The sequence below is a fragment of the Lotus japonicus genome, chromosome 4 (genome assembly GCF_012489685.1).
Source record: "Lotus japonicus ecotype B-129 chromosome 4, LjGifu_v1.2".
NCBI classification, from domain to species: Eukaryota; Viridiplantae; Streptophyta; class Magnoliopsida; order Fabales; family Fabaceae; genus Lotus; species Lotus japonicus.
In genome coordinates this window covers 3,993,259-4,013,382 of record NC_080044.1, presented here as the reverse complement: position 1 = coordinate 4,013,382, position 20,124 = coordinate 3,993,259, and the positions used below count along the sequence as shown (strand labels likewise).

The following is a 20,124-nucleotide window of genomic DNA, read 5'->3' as shown; positions in this document are numbered from 1 at the left end:
ATTGGGCACTCTAGTCTAGTCCACATCAAATCAAACACATGTATGCATCATCATCATTCATCAATCATCACCACATAAACCAATCAAAGAGCCACGTCCACCAGAATCAAAACCCTCTAGTGGAAAAACAAGCATTGATCATCAATCCAAAAACCTTATCCAATTCCAATGACTACCATCACACTCTCCCTTCCATGCACAAACCCTTCCTTCTTCCTCTCTTCTGCTCCCAAACGATTCAAATTCAACCCCCAATCATCCACACAACTCTCCCCCTCACCACCCCAAACCCCACCACTCAAACAAACCGGAGCAATCGTCGTCGGAGCCGGTCTAGCCGGTTTAGCCGCCGCCACTCATCTGAACTCCCAAAACATCCCTTTCCTCCTCCTTGAAGCATCCAACGCCGTCGGCGGCCGCGTCCGCACCGACATTGTCGACGGCTTCCTCCTAGACCGCGGCTTCCAAATCTTCATCACCGCCTACCCAGAAGCCCAAAAGCTTCTCAACTACGAAACCCTGAACCTCCAAAAATTCTACTCCGGCGCTCGAATCTTCTACGGTGGCCAATTCCACACCGTCGCCGACCCCCTTCGCCATTTCTCCGACGCCGTGAAATCCCTCGGAAACCCAATTGGCTCCCTCGTCGACAAACTACTCATCGGATCCAACATAATCCGGGTCCTCTCCAAATCCGACGAGGAAATTCTCAGCGCAGATGAAGTCCCCACAATTGACTTGCTCAAGAGCCTCGGGTTCTCCGATTCTATCATCGGAAGTTTCTTCCGGCCGTTCTTCGGCGGGATCTTCTTCGACCCGGAGCTCGAAACGTCGTCGAGGCTGTTCGATTTCATCTTCAAGTGTCTCTCCCTCGGCGACAACACGCTCCCAGCGAAGGGAATCTCAGCGATCCCGGAGCAGCTAGCGGCGAGGCTACCATCCAGTTCGATCCTCTTCAACTCGGAGGTTGCCTCCGTCGACCTCAACGGCTCCGAACCGCCGCGCGTTACGTTACGCAACGGCGACGTTTTGAGGAGTGAGCTCGGTGTTATCGTGGCGGTTGAAGAACCGGTAGCTGTTAAGCTATTGGAGGGAAAGACCAGTCCGGTTCTGAAAAAACCGGTTCGGAGCACGGTTTGTTTGTATTTCACTGCGAACCGGGATCAGATCCCGGTTCGTGATCCGGTTCTGTTTCTAAATGGGTCGGGTAAGGGGATTGTGAATAACATGTTCTTTGCCACGAATGTGGCTCGGTCTTATGGCCCACCCGATAAGGCTCTAGTCTCGGTGTCGCTGATCGGGTTGTTTGAGGGTGAGTCGGATGATGAGCTCGTGGGTAAGGTGGTTCAAGAGCTTTCGGGTTGGTTTGGAGAAAAAATGGTTAGGGAATGGAAGCACTTGAGGACTTATCGGGTCGGGTTTGCACAGCCTAATCAGGCGCCACCCACGGATCCGATGAAGAACCCGAGAATTGAATCGGGTTTGTATGTGTGTGGTGATTATTTGACCTCAGCCACGTTTGATGGTGCTTTGGTTTCTGGAAGAAGAGCAGCGGAGTCATTGTTGAAGGATAGGGTCTCCACTTCTTTGGCTTAAGCTTAAGAATGTTTTACTTTTATCAAACTAAACACCATTGTTATTTGGAGGGGTAATAACGAATTTTTGTTGTTATTTTGGCTAGGGTTATACACCATAATAATTGACAATCACTGTAAAAGTTGCAACGGCGGCTGAAAGAAGTTTCTCAAAATTAAAATTGCTTAAATCATATTTAAGTTTAACAATGTTACAAGAAAGATTGACTCAAAAAGTTAGAAGATATTAAATAGCAGTGAGAAGAACTTTTACACTATGCATATAAGTTAATTTCTTAATAAAAACACTTTGTAAACTAGTTTTAAGTTAAAAGTTAGCTTGAGTTAAAAAAAAAAAAGTTAAAAGTTAGCTTGCCAACTAAAATTTTTAACTATTTCAAAAAAAAAAAAATTTAACGTTATTAGTTTGTTAAATAAAGTTTTTGATAGAGACATTTTGAATTTAAAAAGATTGAGTCAATTCCGTTCAATTCAAAATAATTTCAAACACGCACTAAATGTCTGAAAACTTAGCATAAGATAAAAGTGAAAGGACTTTAAGTAAATGAGCTTCATGTGTGAGTGTGTTTGGATTCAAGTTGAGATCAACTTGAAAGCTCATTCAACTTAACAAAAACCAAGAGTTCATTTCATGTTTATTGTATTGTAATTTAGTTTTTCCATTGAAGTTATCTCATAACACATGCGAACTCAAAATCAAACATCCATAGTACTTAGACCATATACAATGGATGGTTGAAACCATTGTTTAAGTATGTTGAATTTTGTTGAAATGGTTTAATGGTTGTTGAAGTTTGTTGAAAGGGGGGAGAGAGAAAAAATTTGTTGAAGATTTTCAACAAGTTTAAAGAGCCTGCGGTGTGCCACGTGGCGCGAGGCCAGTGGCCACCGCAGGCGCGTGTGCCACACGCGCAGACAAGACGCGCCTTGTCTGCAGGAAAGAGAAATTTTTTTTTTGCTCCTGACACGTGGCTCGTTCTGATTGGTTGCTCCAGATTTCGTTTTTCCTTATCTTTTAAACTCGATTATTTCATCAAAAAAAAATATTTTCTGAAAAAAAAATTATACCAAAATTCATGATTTTTTTTTTCTATAAATAGAGACTTGGTTCGTTTGATTTGGACACAGAAAAAAAAACCAAGTTTTTTCACTCTCTTTATCTCTCTCACCATCTTATTTATCTATATATATTAGTATTTGTATTGAAATGGATCCCAACAATCACCATTTCAACACCCAGAATTATAGTCTATATTTAAAAAAAAATTGTAAAGTGTTTATTGTTTTAATTTAATTTAAATCGATAATTGTAATTTTATGTAATTATAAAAACAAAAATATAAAATTAAATAAAAATGTGAAATAAAAAAGTGGTGGGGTAGGGTGAGTGGTGAGTGGTGGGGTAGGGTGTTGAGAGTTAAGTAAAACCATTGGAGTGAGTAATTGTTGAGAGTTTGTTGAATTAGAGAGAGAAGATGATGTGGAGTGTTGGGAAGAGAAAAAGTGGGGTAGAAAATGGTTAAACAAAACATTTTTTGTTTAACCATTGTATATGGTCTTAGTTGTGTCTTACGGTCTTTCTTCCATTTTTCATAAGAAAAGACAAATGGATTGTCAAACTTATACTAAGTGTATGATTGAGAATTCTTCTACATTTGACTTTTATATTTTTATATCCAATAGGATTAGAAGGGCATACTTTCACATAAAGTATCACAAGTACAATCCAAGCCTTATTAAGGCATACAAGTCTGCTCGTTTTTATGTACACCTCTCAAACCATACGAGATTATGGCCTAATTTGAAAAGACACAACCCGCTTATCAACGGAATCTAACGGATTGGAACCAAACGTGGAATCCACGGATAGGAACCATACTACATGGTTGTTCAATCATAACACTTCACATCTAAATAACACAATGGAATCCAGCGAGGCAGAGTATGGGTCAAACGCCCTCCAGACCCATTAAGGCATACAAGTCCACCCGCTTCTAAGCTCTAGTCTTAAGGGTTTGTATACCCTCTTACCGAATTAAAAGAGCATACCCTTCAACTAAGGTGTATGGAGTCTAACCCGAATTTCATTAAGGCAAACTAACATGCTTGGTTTTAAGCTCTAGACTTAAGGAATTGTGTAGTGTGTACCCTTTATCCGGTCGGATTAAAGGACATACCCCGGGCAACCCCCAGGGTCCAATTAGTAAATAGAAGTGCAACAAAGGCTGCTTGAAACAATCCTTACGCTATCAACCAAAAACAAAAGAAACAATCCTTACAATGCATAGGCAAAAGTATCATCATTCCTTGAATATATTCCAAGGAAAGAAGTACCAAACGCAGCTCGAAAGTCAGCTGGGCATTTTCTGGTTTGAAACATAACTAGATTCAAATATTTCATTTCAAGCATCGGAATACAATACATACATCTCAAGAGCAACGAATTCCCTTCGAAGCTTCAAAGAACAAGGCCTGTAGCCTTAGCTAATTTTTAACGTTTTCACAGTGCTTATCTTTGAGTCAGATACAATATTGGCATTTAATCCGTCCAAGCACAGGCATGGCCCCGTCAAACCCTGAAAACTAAGGGGTAGTAAAATAAAAGAAGCTAATTTCAAGCCACCAGAATCACCAAGGACAGTGTTATTGACTATCTTCACTAACACATGCTACTGGCAACCTGAAACTTAAACAAAACATTGCCTGCACAGTGAATAAAACGCAAGAGCACAAGGAGTTAATTATCCATGTTCTACAAATAAACTAGAATAATAAAGGAAGCTACCAAAATGATCTATTGATGAAACTTAATTACAGATGGTACCTTGTTTGGAGCAACATCCCTAACCCTATGAAATATTGGGTCTAGTATACGAGCATTTATACGAGATTCTGCCTCCTGCAAGATAAAGTTCATTTAACTGTCATCAGGATGAACAAAAGATTTTGAATTCCACATATCAGTGAAGTCATTGATACTTCGTAACCATAGCATGGTAAAATGAAAACATGAAACAACATTAGCAGAATGAACTCACAGCTAGTAAAGACTCAGGAGTTTCAGTTGCCCTAATGAAGCAATAGCAGTGGATCCATGGTAGACATCCTTTCCAATTTTTCTTCTGGATTAATCCCCTGAATGCATCTGGCAGGGCATATATGCAGTCAGATATCAGCCTATATATATATATCTTAAAATGGAAATAAAATAAGAGTTGAGTAAAGGAATATGAATGTGTTCAACCACATTGCAATGGCTTCTTGCTATGAAAAAATTTAATGAATGATTCTCGGTTTAGATTTTGATAGCGTTCATTTAAAATAAAAATTTAGAACTGAAAAACAATGAACGGGACCATCCCTGACAAAATGAAGCCTTAGAATCTCACCAAATTTGATTATAGAAAATAATATACAAGTCATATCAAAACATATATAAGTCAAAGTTCTATACTTAAACCTGCAGTTTTTATACTATGCAAAGGATACGTTTGAATCCTCCTAATGACGAAGAAAATAAGGGTCTCAACTAAGTAACTAAATGGCCAAATGACTTATAAGAGAAAATAGTCACATCACATCAAATGGCATTGTACCTAGAAACTGAACAGCAGATGCTGGTAGATTCATTATTACGTGGTCAATATGTTCCCAAGGTTTTGTGTCAGTGATTTCAGAGGCTTTCCTCCTCTTGTTTGTGCTTCCTTTTTTCCCACCATCTTCAAGGATGCCCGTGCCATGAGCCTTTCCATTCCCTGTCAAAGGAAAATATTTTACATTTAGTTTTACGTTCGACCATACAGAGCATAGTTATCAATGTTGTATTGTTTTCTCAGAAGACGGGAGACTGCTATAAAAAAAGTTGTGTCTTTTAAATACAGAACTTAATTTAGAAAATTTTGACAAGCTAGCAGATCAGGTAACAGATACTTGTAGTGGCAGTCTGATGTGTTATTGTAGTCTGCAGAATACCTTCATGAGAATCACAAGATCTTTTAAGAGCAATTACAGATGCAGCAGCATGCTCTGCTGAACCTTGTACATCCTCTAAACTACTGTTATTGCAGTCTCCTGGTTTTTTTGAGTCAACTGCAACATGAATAGTAGTGTTAAGTACATATTCTCATATCACAATTATAGATACTTGCAGTTATTTACCATAAACATGTTACCAGTTAGCAACTCATTTTCTGAATTTGATTCAGTATTGTCTTGTATCTTGCATGGGTGACAACTATCTGAAATGGGAACAACATATTCTAACTTACTATCAGAATTTGGCTGTTCCATCAGCTGGGAGACGAACTTTCTAGCATCCATGTTGTATGCATGAATGCGATCATCAACCTTGTTGATTTTAGCATTAACCTTAAGATAGTGAATGCTATCTGGATTTAAATCATTTGCATAGACAATGCACCCCTTTTGTGCTGCAGGAATGGCAAAAGGACCTATACCAGCAAACATGTCACAAATGATCTCTCCCATTTGGAACATTGAAACTAACCTTTTGTGTTCATGTTCCAATCTGGAATTCCAGTAAACCAAACTATAGTCAAGCTTAAAAGTGGCGCCATATTGCTTCACTTCTGTAACCATATTATGCTCTCCAGCTAAAATTTCGAATTCTGGCACACGAAATTCATTTGTAATGCTTCCAACTTTATTAACAATAGTTTTGATTCTTGGATAATTTTTCTGCACAAATAGTGAAAATGTGAGAATTACTAGGCGAAACATGTGAGGATAGAGTTTGTTAATGAATCTTTAAATGGACATCTTTATAGCAAAGGGCAATAGTGTCAAACATAAACACACACAGTCACACAATAACATAACCTTTATAACATAATTCAATTTTTTCCAGATATACCAGCATAACAGAACTAAAATAAGGCAGCAGCATCAAAGGAGGTTTAAAACTAAAACACAAACATTTAAAGTAGTCATACGTACATCATAGATAACCTTTGCAATAACATCCTTGTAGGGAAGTAACTCATCATGTAGGTTTAAATGGGCAATTTGACCTGCATAGGTAGGATAGTTGTTAGTTTTCAGTAAGTAGCTTACTAAACAGATTTAATTGTTACCAAAATTGGAAAGCTCACTGCCCTCCCCCCCCTGAAGGAATCAGCATAGAAGAATTAATAAAAGACATGTATCGAATTAATCCAAAAGTCACATTAAACAAATTGTAACAGTTATAAAAAGTGGGAATAAAAGTAATCCACAGAGAGTAAATAAAATAATAAAGTACAGATGCCACGCAAAAAAAAGTATACAAATTTTAAATACTTAACTATTGTTTCAAAAGATGAAGGCACTTCCACTCCGGTAGGCAGAATCTGCTTCAGCACATGATCTACAAACACAATAATTAGTCAGAGATATTTCTAAGACTGAGGAGTGCATAATGTAAGAAACAAATGAATCATCACAAAAAGAGTGCTTCTAACAAAATGGCATAGTTAGCAAGCCAACATCCAGAAATCATGTTAAAAAAGGCAGTCTTTGCAGCATGCTTGAAGAGAACAATGCACCCCACCTGCATTCCAATATGAATAGCCTAGTGTCAACGAATAGGGAAGAACTTCAATCTCACACAAGCCCTTAAGCTCATCAAGCTTTTGCTTCGGAATATCAGATAACCCTGCTCAAAATCCAAATCAAGTTGATAGTCAGAGATAAGAATGTCCACTGAAACTATAAATACTATGCCATGGATTCATTATTAAAAGAAAAATGAAAGATGTTCCATAGATGTGAAAATTGAAACCTTGATTGTGAACTTTTTCGGAGAGTATAAGGTACCGGTTTTTATCACATGTTGGGTCCTCTGTAATGGGTTTAACTCGGGGCTTATCCAGCAAGTAACTGCACAATCCATGAAGCTGAAATTAGCGGGGAGGCATGAATATCGTCCACATATAAAGAATGGAGAGTAAGATACCCATTGAGGATCCGAGTGGCAGCCCTGCAGTGCTGGCAAGGTATCCTAAGGGCCCACAATTTCAATTGTACATCAAATTTACTCTCGTCCAACAACATCACATTCACACCATGCAATGCTTCAAGAACCCTATAAGTCCAACATTAGGTAGCATTAATTTTATACAACTCAAACCAGTAAATGAGGTCATAGGGTCAATGGTTGAACTAACGAGTCACTAATATATAATTGATCCGATTATATATAAGATCCTGAAATTCTAATCCTAAGACAAACAAATGTAGCAACTTTGTGATGTGGGTAACTGTAATATGAAGCAGATGAGGGCTTAGTTGAAGTGTTGGAAACTGATATTGCATATTGATGGTGGGGTTGCAAGCAAAGCAAGAAAACTACATAAACATCACAGTCCATAGGAAACAAGCACAAACACACAATTGATCATGCGGTACGGGGAATGAAGAATAGAAAGAGAATGAGAAACGAGCCTGTGCTTCTGGTCGACGGTGAAGTTCGACGCCGGCGGCGGCAGTGTCTGTCTGAGTCGATACAGATAGCTAGGGATTAGTCTAAGTTTTTGGTTTTGCAAAGTTGCACAATGTACTTTTGACCCATCTATCTATATCTATTAGGAAATATATAATTCTTAAAAATAATTAAATCAGACACCAAATAATAATCTAATTGATTGATTACACAATTTTTTACTTATATCTTTATAAAATAATATAAAATTTTCATAATTCTTAAAAGTAATTAAATCAAGCAGTAAATAATAATTTAATTAATTTTGATTACATTTTTTATCAAATGTGAATCTAGGCTTGAAGTTTGAATCTGAATTGAGGGTACACCATGTTTATTTCTTCTGATTTTGGGATAGATTTTACTGTAAGTGATGAATTGTTTTGAAGGTGTTCTTATGAGATGTTAATTGTCCATTAACTGTATGATGAAAGTTACAAAATGCTCCATTTGCCGTTTTTTCCTAGGTTTTATTATAGAATCTAGATTTGAAATGATGTTGAAGATGATGATGAAGATGATGTTCAAGAGGTTGAAGATGATGAAGAGGAAAAAGATGATGTTTCAGAATGATGATTAATTGATTTTTTAATTAAAATAATAATTTATTTTTTCTATTTTTTTAATTATAATTAAATTTAATTATCTGTCAAGGACTAAATTGATAATGTCGGGGACCAAATTGAAACCTACGTGACACATGAGCACTTTTCGTCACAGGGACTAACAGAAACACTATAAGATAAGGACTCATATATACACTTTGAGGTTTTTTTAAACCATTTACAATATTTAGGGGCTAAAATGAAAGGTCGCTACATTTTCAAGGATCAAATTGGTTGGTGATTCACTCCATTCCCAGCCGTTATTTTTGTAGTGTTGTGTCTTTTACAGCCACCCACAGCTGAGTGTTGGTGACACATCATCAGAATCTATCAGTACCCGTGTTCTATGCACTTTTCCAATAGGCTGAAATGGATACACCTTGATCTTCAATCAATGCCTCTCTCTCTATAACATGTAATAAAATAAAATTCGAAATTCGAAAAACACCCCAATAATTGAAATAGCTATAGCTAACACACAACACAACACAGTACTACAGTGTAAGCTGAAATCGGAAAAATGGAGGATGAAGGCGGAAGAGAGGAGTGGCGTCTCTACGAAGCTTACAATGAGCTCCACGCGCTTGCCCAGGAGCTCCACACCCCCTTCGACGCCCCCGCCGTTCTCGTCGTCGGCCACCAGACCGACGGCAAGAGCGCCCTCGTCGAAGCCCTCATGGGCTTCCAGTTCAACCACGTCGGCGGCGGCACCAAAACCCGCCGCCCCATCACCCTCCACATGAAATACGACCCTCAATCTGACTCCCCTTCCTGCTCCCTCGTCTCCGATTCCGACCCTTCTCTCTCTCAACAACTCTCCCTCCCTCAAATCCAGGTTCAATTACACCATCTTCATCCTCCTCCTCCAAAATCCTAACTAACTAACTAACTTGTAACCGTTTTTAACCGTTTGTAACCGTTTTTCAGGCATACATTGAAGCTGAGAATGCGAGGTTGGAGCGTGACAGTTGTCAATTCTCCGCGAAGGAGATAATTATCAAGGTGGAGTACAAGTACTGCCCTAATCTGACAATTATCGACACGCCTGGGCTCATCGCGCCTGCTCCGGGGAGAAAGAATCGAGCACTGCAGGCGCAGGGCCGGGCGGTTGAGTCTCTAGTCCGGGCTAAGATGCAGCACAAGGAGTTTATTATACTCTGCCTTGAAGATTGCAGTGATTGGAGCAATGCAACTACAAGGCGTGTTGTCATGCAGGTAGTTGTTAGAAATAGTAATATAAAACCATTCATGTGGTCCTTACGTAACAGTTTAAGCTTTTGGGATAATTGGTTCATTGGCAGTAATATTGCAATGTGGCCATTGAAGTTGTTGTTCGAGTTGCAATGCAATTGGTTTTTTAATTGTTGTTGATTTTGTAGATTGATCCTGAGTTGTCGAGGACGGTTGTTGTATCGACTAAGCTGGATACCAGGATACCGCAATTTGCGCGTCCCTCGGATGTTGAAGTGTTCCTCTCTCCGCCTGCGTGTGCGCTTGATGGGTGCATTCTGGGAGACTCTCCCTTCTTCACGTCTGTGCCTTCGGGAAGAGTTGGTTCTGGGAGTGATTCTCTGTACAGGTCCAATGATGAGTTTAAGCAGGTTAAGCCTTCATAGTTCATAGTACTTTTTCTTAATCCTGTTTTATTTTTCATTTCAGATTGAATTGGAAGCTTAATTAATACTCTGATTGTTTTAGCTTAGAATCTTTTGGTGCTTTTGTTATGATTTCATGTGCTCATTGTAATCTTTAAGTACCTTTATTCCGGTTTCCATGTTTGTTGTGCATTTCTTTTTCGTTACTTATCTTACTTTCTCATTTTATTTTTCGGTGTTCAATTGTGCATATAGATTCTCTTATTTTGTTATCTGCTATAAAATAAAAATCACTACGTTTTGTGCTAGTTAGGATTGTTCGTTAGAGCTAGTTTGCTTGGAATCCTAGACAACGAATGAAAGGTCATACATAGAGGATTATCTTCACTTCATGAAAGGAAGCTACTCAACTAGCCCCTAGTTAGCAGGGAACCTCTTGGTGGAGGGATGGACACTGTGTAGGTCTCATATAATGTCCTCTGCAACTAGAAAGCATGGCAAAATGCTATGTATTGAATGATACACTTTTCAATGAACTATTTTCATTTCTCAATTCCTAAACCAGTGCCTTGGTTAGCAAGACCCAAAAAGAAATAATGAATAAACAAAGTAAAACAACACAATGGTTGTATTAGTTTTCATTTTTTATTTGTTTGTAGTTCCCTTGGAGGATCCATCATTTCCCTATGACTATGAGTTTAACTTTTGGTGCAATGACAGCTATCTTCTAGGGGCTTTTTCTTTTGATTTGTGGAACATGAAACACAGAGTTTTCTTTCCTTGATATATTTAGTTGTTATAATGGATGCAGGCAGTATCCTTGAGAGAGATAGAAGATATTGCTTCTCTGGAGGAGAAATTGGTCAGGCCATTGTCAAAGCAAGAAAGAAGTAGGATAGGTGTGAGCAGACTTAGGTTGTTTCTGGAAGAAATGCTACAGAAGAGGTTTTGACGTGTTGGAATTTTTGTTTTTGTGGTTTCTAAAAGAAGCTTCATAAGTCCATTTATATATATACTCTGTGGCTAAATCCTTAAGAATGATCTTGCCAGGTATATAAATAATGTACCGTTGATCATTCCACTTCTTGAGAAGGAGTATCGGAGTGTGACAAGGAAATTGAGTGATATAAGTCAAGAATTGAGGTTGGTATTAAAGTTTGAAATATCTTTATTGTACATGATCTTCATATGAAAGAGAAGGGATGTTAATTTTATATATTGTTATCTATTTCTATGTTCGCTTTGTCACTTGTTTTATTCTTTCTTCAAATTAAATACAGTACACTGGATGAAGCCAAACTGAAGGAGAAAGGAAGAACTTTCCATGATTTGTTCTTGACCAAGGTCTTAATGTCACAGATTCAATTTTCTTCTCATTATCTGATCCTGCTTTAATGGATGAAATTCCTTTGTTGGTGAATGTTAGAACTCCTAGCAAGGGAAGGATTATTTAATCTGGATGTTTAGCTTGTCGAGTAAATTCATTTGTTTATCAAATATTCTATATGAACTTGCATATGCCTGCCTTTCGTAAATTTTTCCAGCTGTTAGAATTCATACTTTCTTCTATATTTTTTCGTCCCTGACTCACATATTTTCTATTATTCAGTTGTCATTACTTCTGAAAGGGACGGTTGTTGCACCACCTGATAAGTTTGGTAAATTACCTTAGCTCCGTTTTTATAGATATGCCTTGGAATAGTAAATAATGCTTAATGGAAAAAGAAAGCTTACTTTACTTGGATATCTAATTTTCTTTGGCAAATGAACACTGTTAAATTCCTTCATGTTCTTTTTGTTTTGTTTCAGGTGAAACACTACAAGATGAGCGAATAAATGGAGGTGCATTTGTTGGTGCTGATGTTGCTCAGTTCCCTCACAAGCTAATACCTGTAAGTTATACTATTGTTTTGGGCTTGCTTTTCTCTAAACTTGTATCCTGCTTCATTTTTTCATTGGGGAGAAGAGCAGACTGCCTATTCATTTTATTTCACTATTTTTTCTTATGAAAATATGTTTATTACTTTCATTTCCGATTTCTTTTGGCTGATGATTTCACTTGTTCATATAAATTTCCACTTTCACATGTTTTATATTTTGTGTGGTGGGTCATTGTGCGAAAGCTTTTTCAGAATTAAGTTAAGCAAACATTTGACAGGCTGACTTCCGTTTGTGTGTAGAATGCAGGGATGCGTCTTTATGGTGGTGCACAATATCATCGGGCAATGGCCGAATTCCGTTTTGTCGTTGGAGGAATCAAGTGCCCTCCAATTACTCGGGAAGAAATCGTAAATGCTTGTGGAGTTGAAGACATTCATGATGGAACAAACTACTCTAGGTAATTGTGTGTTTTATCCATTCATTTTTGTAATTCTACGAAATTACTATTTGATGAAGATTGAAAGAATTTTTATTTTGAGCAACCAGGACTGCCTGTGTAATTGCTGTTGCAAAGGCTCGTGACACATTTGAACCTTTTCTTCATCAGGTGATTAATACCATTAGAGTGAAAATATTCCTTGCAATTACTTTCTTTCATTTTTTAAATTTATTATGAATACTCGTCAACTTGTACCATTTCCATGTGATGTATTTATTTTAACAATGGCAATTTAGTCCACTCAATCACAGTTTGTGACTTTGTGTGTTCTAAACAAGGCAGGAAGAAACTTTGTAATTTTTTTTATAAACTCCAATGGCAAGACTGAAATCCCTAATATAGGTAATAAGCCTTATTTTTGGGTTACAAATGATGTCCGAGGCCCCAGTGTGAGAAAATAGCCTCAGTTCGATTTGAACTCAAAATCAAGTAGCTCACAAAGAGACTTTGTGCCACTAAAGCTAAGGCTGGTGGATGTTAATAAGCCTTATTTAATGGGCTTAAACAACCTTAATCCTAGTATACCAAGTAAACCAAACTTAAGAAATATATTCCTTATTCAAAATGAGTAATAAGGTTCTCTATAATGCTTGAAATAATATTGCATGTTCTATGCTATGCTTTAAGTACTGGTTTCTATTGATTTCTACATACCCTTCTTTTCACGATACTACTAAGTGCTTTCGTTAAAATCACTAGGCTGAATTATGAGAATTTGAAGAACCTTGTCCCCCTACCAAGAGAAACAAGGGTATCACGGGGGAAGATGTCCCTGAGCTGCATAACTAACCGAATAGTTATGTCAGTGATCAGAAATTGAAGAGAGTTGGGGAGAAGTTGCTGGACTTCTCGAATTCAGCCTTGTAGTGTGTACTATTGTATCCTTCCATACCAAGACTGTCATCACATTGGTGTAGTCTTGGCTTGGCATTGATCAATGAAAGATTGTTTGACATAAATAAGCATGATGAAATTTAGATGCCCATTTGTTCAAAAAATTATTTTTTATGCAATTCTTTATTCAGAAATGTGGTTTTTCATAATTCATGTTTAGTAAAGTTTTATTTTTTAACTTTTGATGTTTTGGTTCCCTAACTAATTTATTAATTCTCTGTTCTTGACACAGTTGGGATGTAGATTGTTGCATATACTCAAACGATTGCTTCCAATATCTGTTTTTCTTCTTCAGGTATTCTCTTTGTTTTTGTATACTTTTGTGAGATATAAACCTGTTTTTGAGTTTTCATCCAGCAGCTTAAGCTCTTAGAATAATTAGTTCTTGACATGACATCAAGAGCCTTTATGAAGAAGTGATCTAAAGTTTCATTCTTGCCACTCCTTTTTTATTGGTCAACTATTCTTGCCACTTTTCTTTGAAAGTATTAGAATTTGGGAGGCCTAACTTAATCCAAAAGCTAGCTCAAGAGTTGAGGGTTATTCTACCCTTTATAAAGGCTATCTTGGCCATATTTTGAGTCAATGTGGGACTTCTCAATAGAAAGAAAATTTAATTTTCTTACAAGGTAGGGTGGGCAGACATAGTCTTCCTTGCAAGCCTAAATGGCTCTTACAGAGGGTTGTGCAAGATATAAAATCATTAGTCTTAATAGCTCACGTTTTTGAGGTAGTTGATTTTTGACATTTTTATGGATCAGTTATTTATGCATTTTTGTTAACAGTTTCCTTCCTGCAATTATTAGTTGCTACTTCCCAAACTTATATTATGCATTTGGTTTCTGGCAGAAAGATTGTGAATATCTAAGTGGTCATGAGGTGTTCCTCAGGCGTGTTGCCTCTGCCTTCAACAACTTTGCAGAGTCTACTGAAAAATCATGCCGTGAAAAGTTAACCACCACTTGTCCCCAATCGCTATAAGTTTCTTTCCATTTGTCACATTAAATCATGAGCTCCCCCCAAAAAAACACCCAAAAAAATTAGCTTCTTGTTATTTTGGGAAATTTTGTTGACCTCCCCCCCTTTGTTTTGAAATTATAGGTGCTCCTTTTAAGGGTAATTTTCATATGAAAATAAAAGTACAAGGGCGTGTTTGGTGAAAATTCAATAGAGGCTAGTAATTTTTCTAAAACTGGACGGTAATTTCATCAAATATCAAATCTCAAATCTCAAATCTCAAGGTGGGTTGGCATAATTTGTCCTTCATTTTTTTTAAAATTTATTTGGGTTAGTTTACAATCTATTGTAGAGCAAAATATTGACAACATACTATGGTTGAGGAAACATTAATAAGATCTGGCTCTAACAATCTAGGTGTCATGAAATTCATAATTGTGACTCGTGATTGATTGGGAAGGAACCTGGAAATCAGTTTTCAATTCCTCGTGTATATCTGTATTATAGAATCAGATCAGGAAGTAGAAGAGGAATAAGATGCAGGGTTTTGCTTTATAAAGAAAACATCTGGTGTAGTTTTTTTGTTTTTCTTAACATTTTCATGGTAATTCTTTTTTATATTAGGTGCTTTGTGATGACCCGGGGGTATAATGGAATTTCGCATGTGTTTTTAATAGTTATCACTTTGTTTCCTTTGATTTCACTAAAATGGACACGTTCCCTGTATGTGTTGTTGTGGTAATATAATCAAACGATGCAGTAGCAAATCATATATGTTTCAGCTTCACATTCTCACCCATAATTTATCCTTTATGTTCTTTGTACATGATACCTGTTACATATTAGTAGTCTTGGTTGTTTACTTGTTGTTTTCTAAATGCCATTTCCCATGCCGCACGACTGCAGGTGTATGGAGGACTTGGTAAGCACCACAAGATATGTCTCATGGTCTCTACACAATAAGGTATATATGCTTTGGCACGCTGCATTCTAAATGATCTCAATTTCTAATTTTAGTATAAGCTAAGCTTGTATGATTGGCCACTTAAACTGTAAGAAACTACGAGTAAAATATTATTTACTGAGCTAAGTTTCTCAGACTCCTTTTTTTTATATCCATTTGGTGTCACTGTCAACTTTGTAGAGTCGGTCTGGGTTGCGACAGTTCTTAGATTCATTTGGTGGAACAGAAAATTCCAATGTTCCCACAACAACAGTTGTATCACAAGCAAATGCACAAGAGAAAGAAGACACAAAGCCGCAACCAGATGTAAAGCTCAGTCATGTGGCCTCTGGGACTGATTCCAGCACATCCACTCAGACAACAGAAACAAAGCTTGCTGACCTTCTGGATAGTACACTTTGGAATCGGAGGCTTGCACCTTCATCTGAAAGGATTGTTTATGGTTTGGTACAACAGATATTTCACGGCATAAGAGAGTATTTCTTGGTTTCCACAGAGCTAAAGGTTTGTGATGTTTCTTGTTTGTTCATGTATATATCATAATGCCGTTGGTGTGCAAGAGGCGCCATCTGCTTTTACATTGATAATGAAAATTAAAGCCTCACTAAAATTCACATCTATTGTGAAACTGAAATTATTTAATGACTCTCTATTAAAGCCGCAGTAAAATTCACATCTATAAGTTAGGTTGCCCTAGCTTGAATTCTAATTTTGTAGAGACAATTAGATCCTGTAAAAACATAGTTTTAGTTTTTTTATTTTTTCTTTTGCATTCAAAAAGTCTCCAGTGTATCATTTTCTCAAAGGATGAATAGATGTTCTAAAATCTTCATCTACACTACATGCAAAACATCCTGCAGCACAAGGTTTCGACTTTCGAGTTTAATTACCCTTCTAATGGTTATTGCCTGTTAGGTATTATATACCACACTTACATTTATGTTTCTTTTCATTCTTTCTAATTTTATGGTTGTTTGGGTTGATTACAAGTTACAACCGCAGCACTAGAAGACAACATGTCAGAAAACTGATATTGCATTAATCTGTGGTTATTATGCTCTGCTTATACCTCATATTTTGCAGTTTAACTGTTTCCTCTTGATGCCCATTGTGGACAAGTTGCCTGCACGCCTTCGAGAAGACCTAGAATCTGCTTTTGAAGATGACCTGGATAATGTTTTCGACATAACCAATCTGCAGCACTCTTTGGGGCAGCAGAAGAGAGACACAGAAATTGAGCTGAAGAGGGTATTTCATTATTCATGGGACATTTTTTTTTTCTATGAACAATTTCTATTGATGGCAAATTTCTGTGCATCATAATGTCCAATTTCTTGATGGTTTTGCAGATCAAGAGGCTCAGAGAGAAATTCAGAATGATACATGAGCAGTTAATTCTACGTCAAGCCATGTGAAAATGTGGTTACCTTAAGTTAGTTAATTATTGCACTCGCTTAATTCTCCACGCCCGGATGGTCTCTATGTACTTTTCTTCCAAAAAATAGTGGCACAGAGTAGTGCAGTAGGTCACAACATTAGTACTGGATAGTTTTTGGAAATTAATTTCTGAAAATGATTGACTTGCATGTGGGATGGTGCGGTGAAAGAAAACAGAGTGCTAGAAGCTTCGCTCTAAATCATTCTAAATTGATGACCAGGTATCATCTTTATTCTTGGTAGGTCTCTTGCATGGAGGTCCCTCTCATTTTACTTGTTTATCGTCAGTTATACTGTGAACCCTTCTTAACCGTGAGGCTGAAGGAACCAATTTTATGAGGATTACTAGAGGCGGCTCTTAGATATCTCCTCCTTACTGTTGGTGACTGCATTTTTTTAACAACTTTGAAGAAGCTGATGAAATTGTAAATATCCTTTCCTCTTATCAGAAAGTTTCGTGTTAGCAAGTTTTTTTTTTGGTCACGTGTTAGCAAGTTAACTTGGGCAAACTAGAGGCATGTTTAGCCCAAAGGTGCAGGTGCTAAGGATGTGGACTCTCAAATGAAAGGTCTTCCAATCCAGTACTTATTGGCAAATAAAAAAGATATTTCATAATTGTATGCCCTTATCTGGTTGGAGTAAGGGAGAAACTGTTCAGTCAAGATTTCGCTCGTCTGACTCGAGCTTTATCAAAACACATAAGTGTACCCACTTCCAAGCTCTAGACTTAAGGGGTCATGTACCCTCTGATTCGGAGGGAGTGAGGGATATACCCGTAAGTTAAGATATCGCATGTCCGACCCAGCTTCATCAAAGCAAACAAGTCTACTTGCTTTGAAGCTCTAGACACAAGGGTCGTGTACCCTCCAACCTGGTCGGACTAAGAGACATATCCTCCATCTAGGGTGTCCTTAGCCCTCACATATGTCTACAACCTCAATAGCCATAAGAATTAGGAGCAATGTGGAGTAGGGATTCATGAGTAGCATCATTACCACAAGACAAAGTGAAAGAGCAATTGGTCTAAGGCGAGGAAGACCAATTGGTACCTGGGGCTACCAACTATTATAGGGAGGTCAAAGTCTCAGATTTTCAGGTTTGTGAAGGACCGTGTTTGGAAAAAGCTGAAAGGTTGGAAGGAAAAAACTTTATCTCGAGCAGGTAGAAAGGTTTTAATTAAAGTTGTGGCTCAAGCAATTCCTTCCTATGTTATGTCCGTTTTTTCCCTTCCGGGTAGTTTATGTTCTCAGATTGAGAGTTTGGTTTCAAAGTTTTACTGGAGCAATGATTCAGATAGAAATGGTTTACACTGGTTAAGCTGGTCCAAGATGAAAGCGTCTAAGCTTGATGGGGGCCTAGGTTTCAGAGATTTCAAATCTTTTAATGATTCCCTCCTAGCAAAAAATTGGTGGAGGTTGCTTAAAAGACCTGACTCTTTGTTTGGCAAGGTTTTTAAATCGGTTTATTTTCCAAATTCTTCAATTTGGGATGCTCGTAAGGGGTCTAGACCAAGCTATGTTTGGTCTAACATCTGCCGGGCCAGGTGGATTTTTAAAACAGGTTGTGTGTGGAAGATTGGTGATGGTACCAAAGTGCGTGTTTGGCATGATAACTGGATACCAAATTTTTCACCCACTCAAGTGGGAGTTTTGACCACACCGGCAACGAATGTGTGTTATGTTTCGGACTTAATAGACGCCAGATCCCATTCATGGGACATGACGGTGTTGTCTACTGTTTTTCCACCGATGGTTGTGGAGCAAATCGCTTAAATTCCTTTGCCTTTGTTCCCTATTGAGGATGATGTTTTTTGGCCATGTACCAAAGATGGTATTTACTCAGCAAAGTCTGGGTACTGTTTCATCAGAAACCATGAGAATAGACTAGCTGCGTCATCGTCCACGAGTCATGAGGTTTCTGTCGGTTTTTGGAAAAGGTTTTGGCAACTTGAGACACAACCAAGGGTCAAGGAGCTGCTGTGAAGATTATGCAGAGGCGCTGCACCTGTGAAAGCAAACCTCAACTCGCGTGGCTTGGATATTGATACTATTTGCCCTCTTTGCGAGTTGGAGCCGGAGAGCTTGGTCCATGCTTTCTTCACTTGCTGCCATGTTGTGCCATTTTGGTTTGCTTCATCTTTGAGCTGCAGGTTTGATGCTATGTCACCTCACCAACCTACTGAATTCGCTCATGTTCTACATCAGCTCTTTGAGGTGGTCGATGATGAGGCGTTGAAGGTGCTGTTCACGGGTTGCGCGGCCTTATGGGAGAGGAGGAACAAGCTTATTTTTCAGGGGGAACAACTCGATATCTGTTGGCTGCTGCAGCGGTGTTGTTCTTTGCTCGAGGTGGTCGTTGGGAAGCCTCGCGCGACGCCTCCGGTTGTTTCTTCACATGATGGTCGTTGGGTTCCGCCGGGACCTGGTTTGTTGAAGGTGAATATAGATGCTGCCTTTGATGCTTCTCGGGGGGCTGGTTTGGGGCTGGTGGTGCGGGACGGAGATGGAAGCTTCATAGCTGCTGCATGTGGCCCGATCACTACGGTTTCATCTCCGCTCATGGCTGAAACAGTTTGTCTTCGTTGGGCACTTCAGAAAGCCCGATCCCTTGGTTACAACCGAGTGGTCTTTGAATCTGATTGCCAAGTGCTCGTCAACGCATGGCATCGGATGATCAAGGAAATTTCTTACTTTGCTTCTGTTATTCATGACTGCAATATTTTAGCTTCGTCTTTTGAGTTTTTTGCTTTCAGTTTTGTTAGGAGAAAGGGTAATTAGTCAGCTGATTTTGTTTCCAAGTTGGCTTATGATTATCCCGATGTTGACTGGGTGGAGAATGCTCCCCCGGGTTTAATTGCTTTCATTCAGGCGGATGTATTGGGTTCTTTGAATTCTTAATATAATTTCGTTTCATATAATAAAAAAAAAAGAGGCCTATAGGAAAGGAACAGGTCATGTTCACCTAGCAATATTGCGATTACCAAACTGGTCGAGACACCGGTCTAAGAGGTCATGCTCACTTGTTTTATCTTTGCACTTCATATGTCAGAAAAATACAGCAGTGAATATTATGTTTTGGTTAACTAAATTGCAAGAGAGTATGTGGATAATCATTACAAAACTTACTTGCATAGACACTAGCACTTTAAAAAAAAATGTATGAGAATTGATTATGTTGGGGAGATAGAGAGCATAAAACAAGAGAACATACACCAATTGG

At 38.2% G+C, this 20,124-nt stretch overlaps 3 protein-coding genes across 5 annotated transcripts; 2 read left to right on the top strand and 1 right to left on the bottom strand.

Moving 5' to 3' along the window:
• Nucleotides 1-41: 41 nt before the first annotated feature.
• On the top strand, nt 42-1,810 carry LOC130714026 (uncharacterized). The gene has a single exon (XM_057563875.1). The coding sequence runs from the start codon at nt 169-171 to the stop codon at nt 1,594-1,596; it is 1,428 nt and encodes a 475-aa protein (XP_057419858.1). The 5' UTR covers nt 42-168; the 3' UTR covers nt 1,597-1,810.
• A 2,147-nt stretch (nt 1,811-3,957) lies between these two features.
• LOC130714832 (tRNA (guanine(37)-N1)-methyltransferase 2) lies at nt 3,958-8,151 on the bottom strand. 3 transcript variants are annotated; one of them, XM_057564792.1, is made up of 12 exons: nt 8,037-8,151; nt 7,549-7,677; nt 7,375-7,472; nt 7,144-7,248; nt 6,900-6,960; nt 6,552-6,627; nt 5,768-6,293; nt 5,568-5,684; nt 5,192-5,350; nt 4,634-4,740; nt 4,420-4,494; nt 3,958-4,298 (listed from the first exon to the last, which is right to left on the bottom strand). In XM_057564792.1, the coding sequence occupies exons 2-12, from the start codon at nt 7,644-7,646 to the stop codon at nt 4,239-4,241; spliced, it is 1,482 nt and encodes a 493-aa protein (XP_057420775.1). In that variant the 5' UTR covers nt 7,647-7,677; nt 8,037-8,151; the 3' UTR covers nt 3,958-4,238. The 3 variants fall into 3 exon arrangements, with proteins under 3 accessions (XP_057420775.1, XP_057420776.1, XP_057420777.1); XM_057564793.1 differs by having other exon boundaries at nt 5,864-6,293; XM_057564794.1 differs by lacking the exon at nt 8,037-8,151 and having other exon boundaries at nt 7,410-7,472; nt 7,549-7,683.
• A 952-nt stretch (nt 8,152-9,103) lies between these two features.
• Nucleotides 9,104-17,141, top strand: LOC130710670 (dynamin-like protein ARC5). The gene is made up of 16 exons (XM_057560012.1): nt 9,104-9,513; nt 9,606-9,893; nt 10,058-10,279; nt 11,085-11,218; nt 11,324-11,416; nt 11,554-11,617; nt 11,883-11,931; nt 12,083-12,165; nt 12,454-12,611; nt 12,701-12,761; nt 13,780-13,842; nt 14,397-14,497; nt 15,411-15,468; nt 15,649-15,972; nt 16,552-16,716; nt 16,818-17,141. Exons 1-16 carry the CDS (start codon nt 9,199-9,201, stop codon nt 16,881-16,883), a joined length of 2,244 nt encoding a protein of 747 aa, XP_057415995.1. The 5' UTR covers nt 9,104-9,198; the 3' UTR covers nt 16,884-17,141.
• The last annotated feature ends 2,983 nt before the right edge of the window (nt 17,142-20,124 follow it).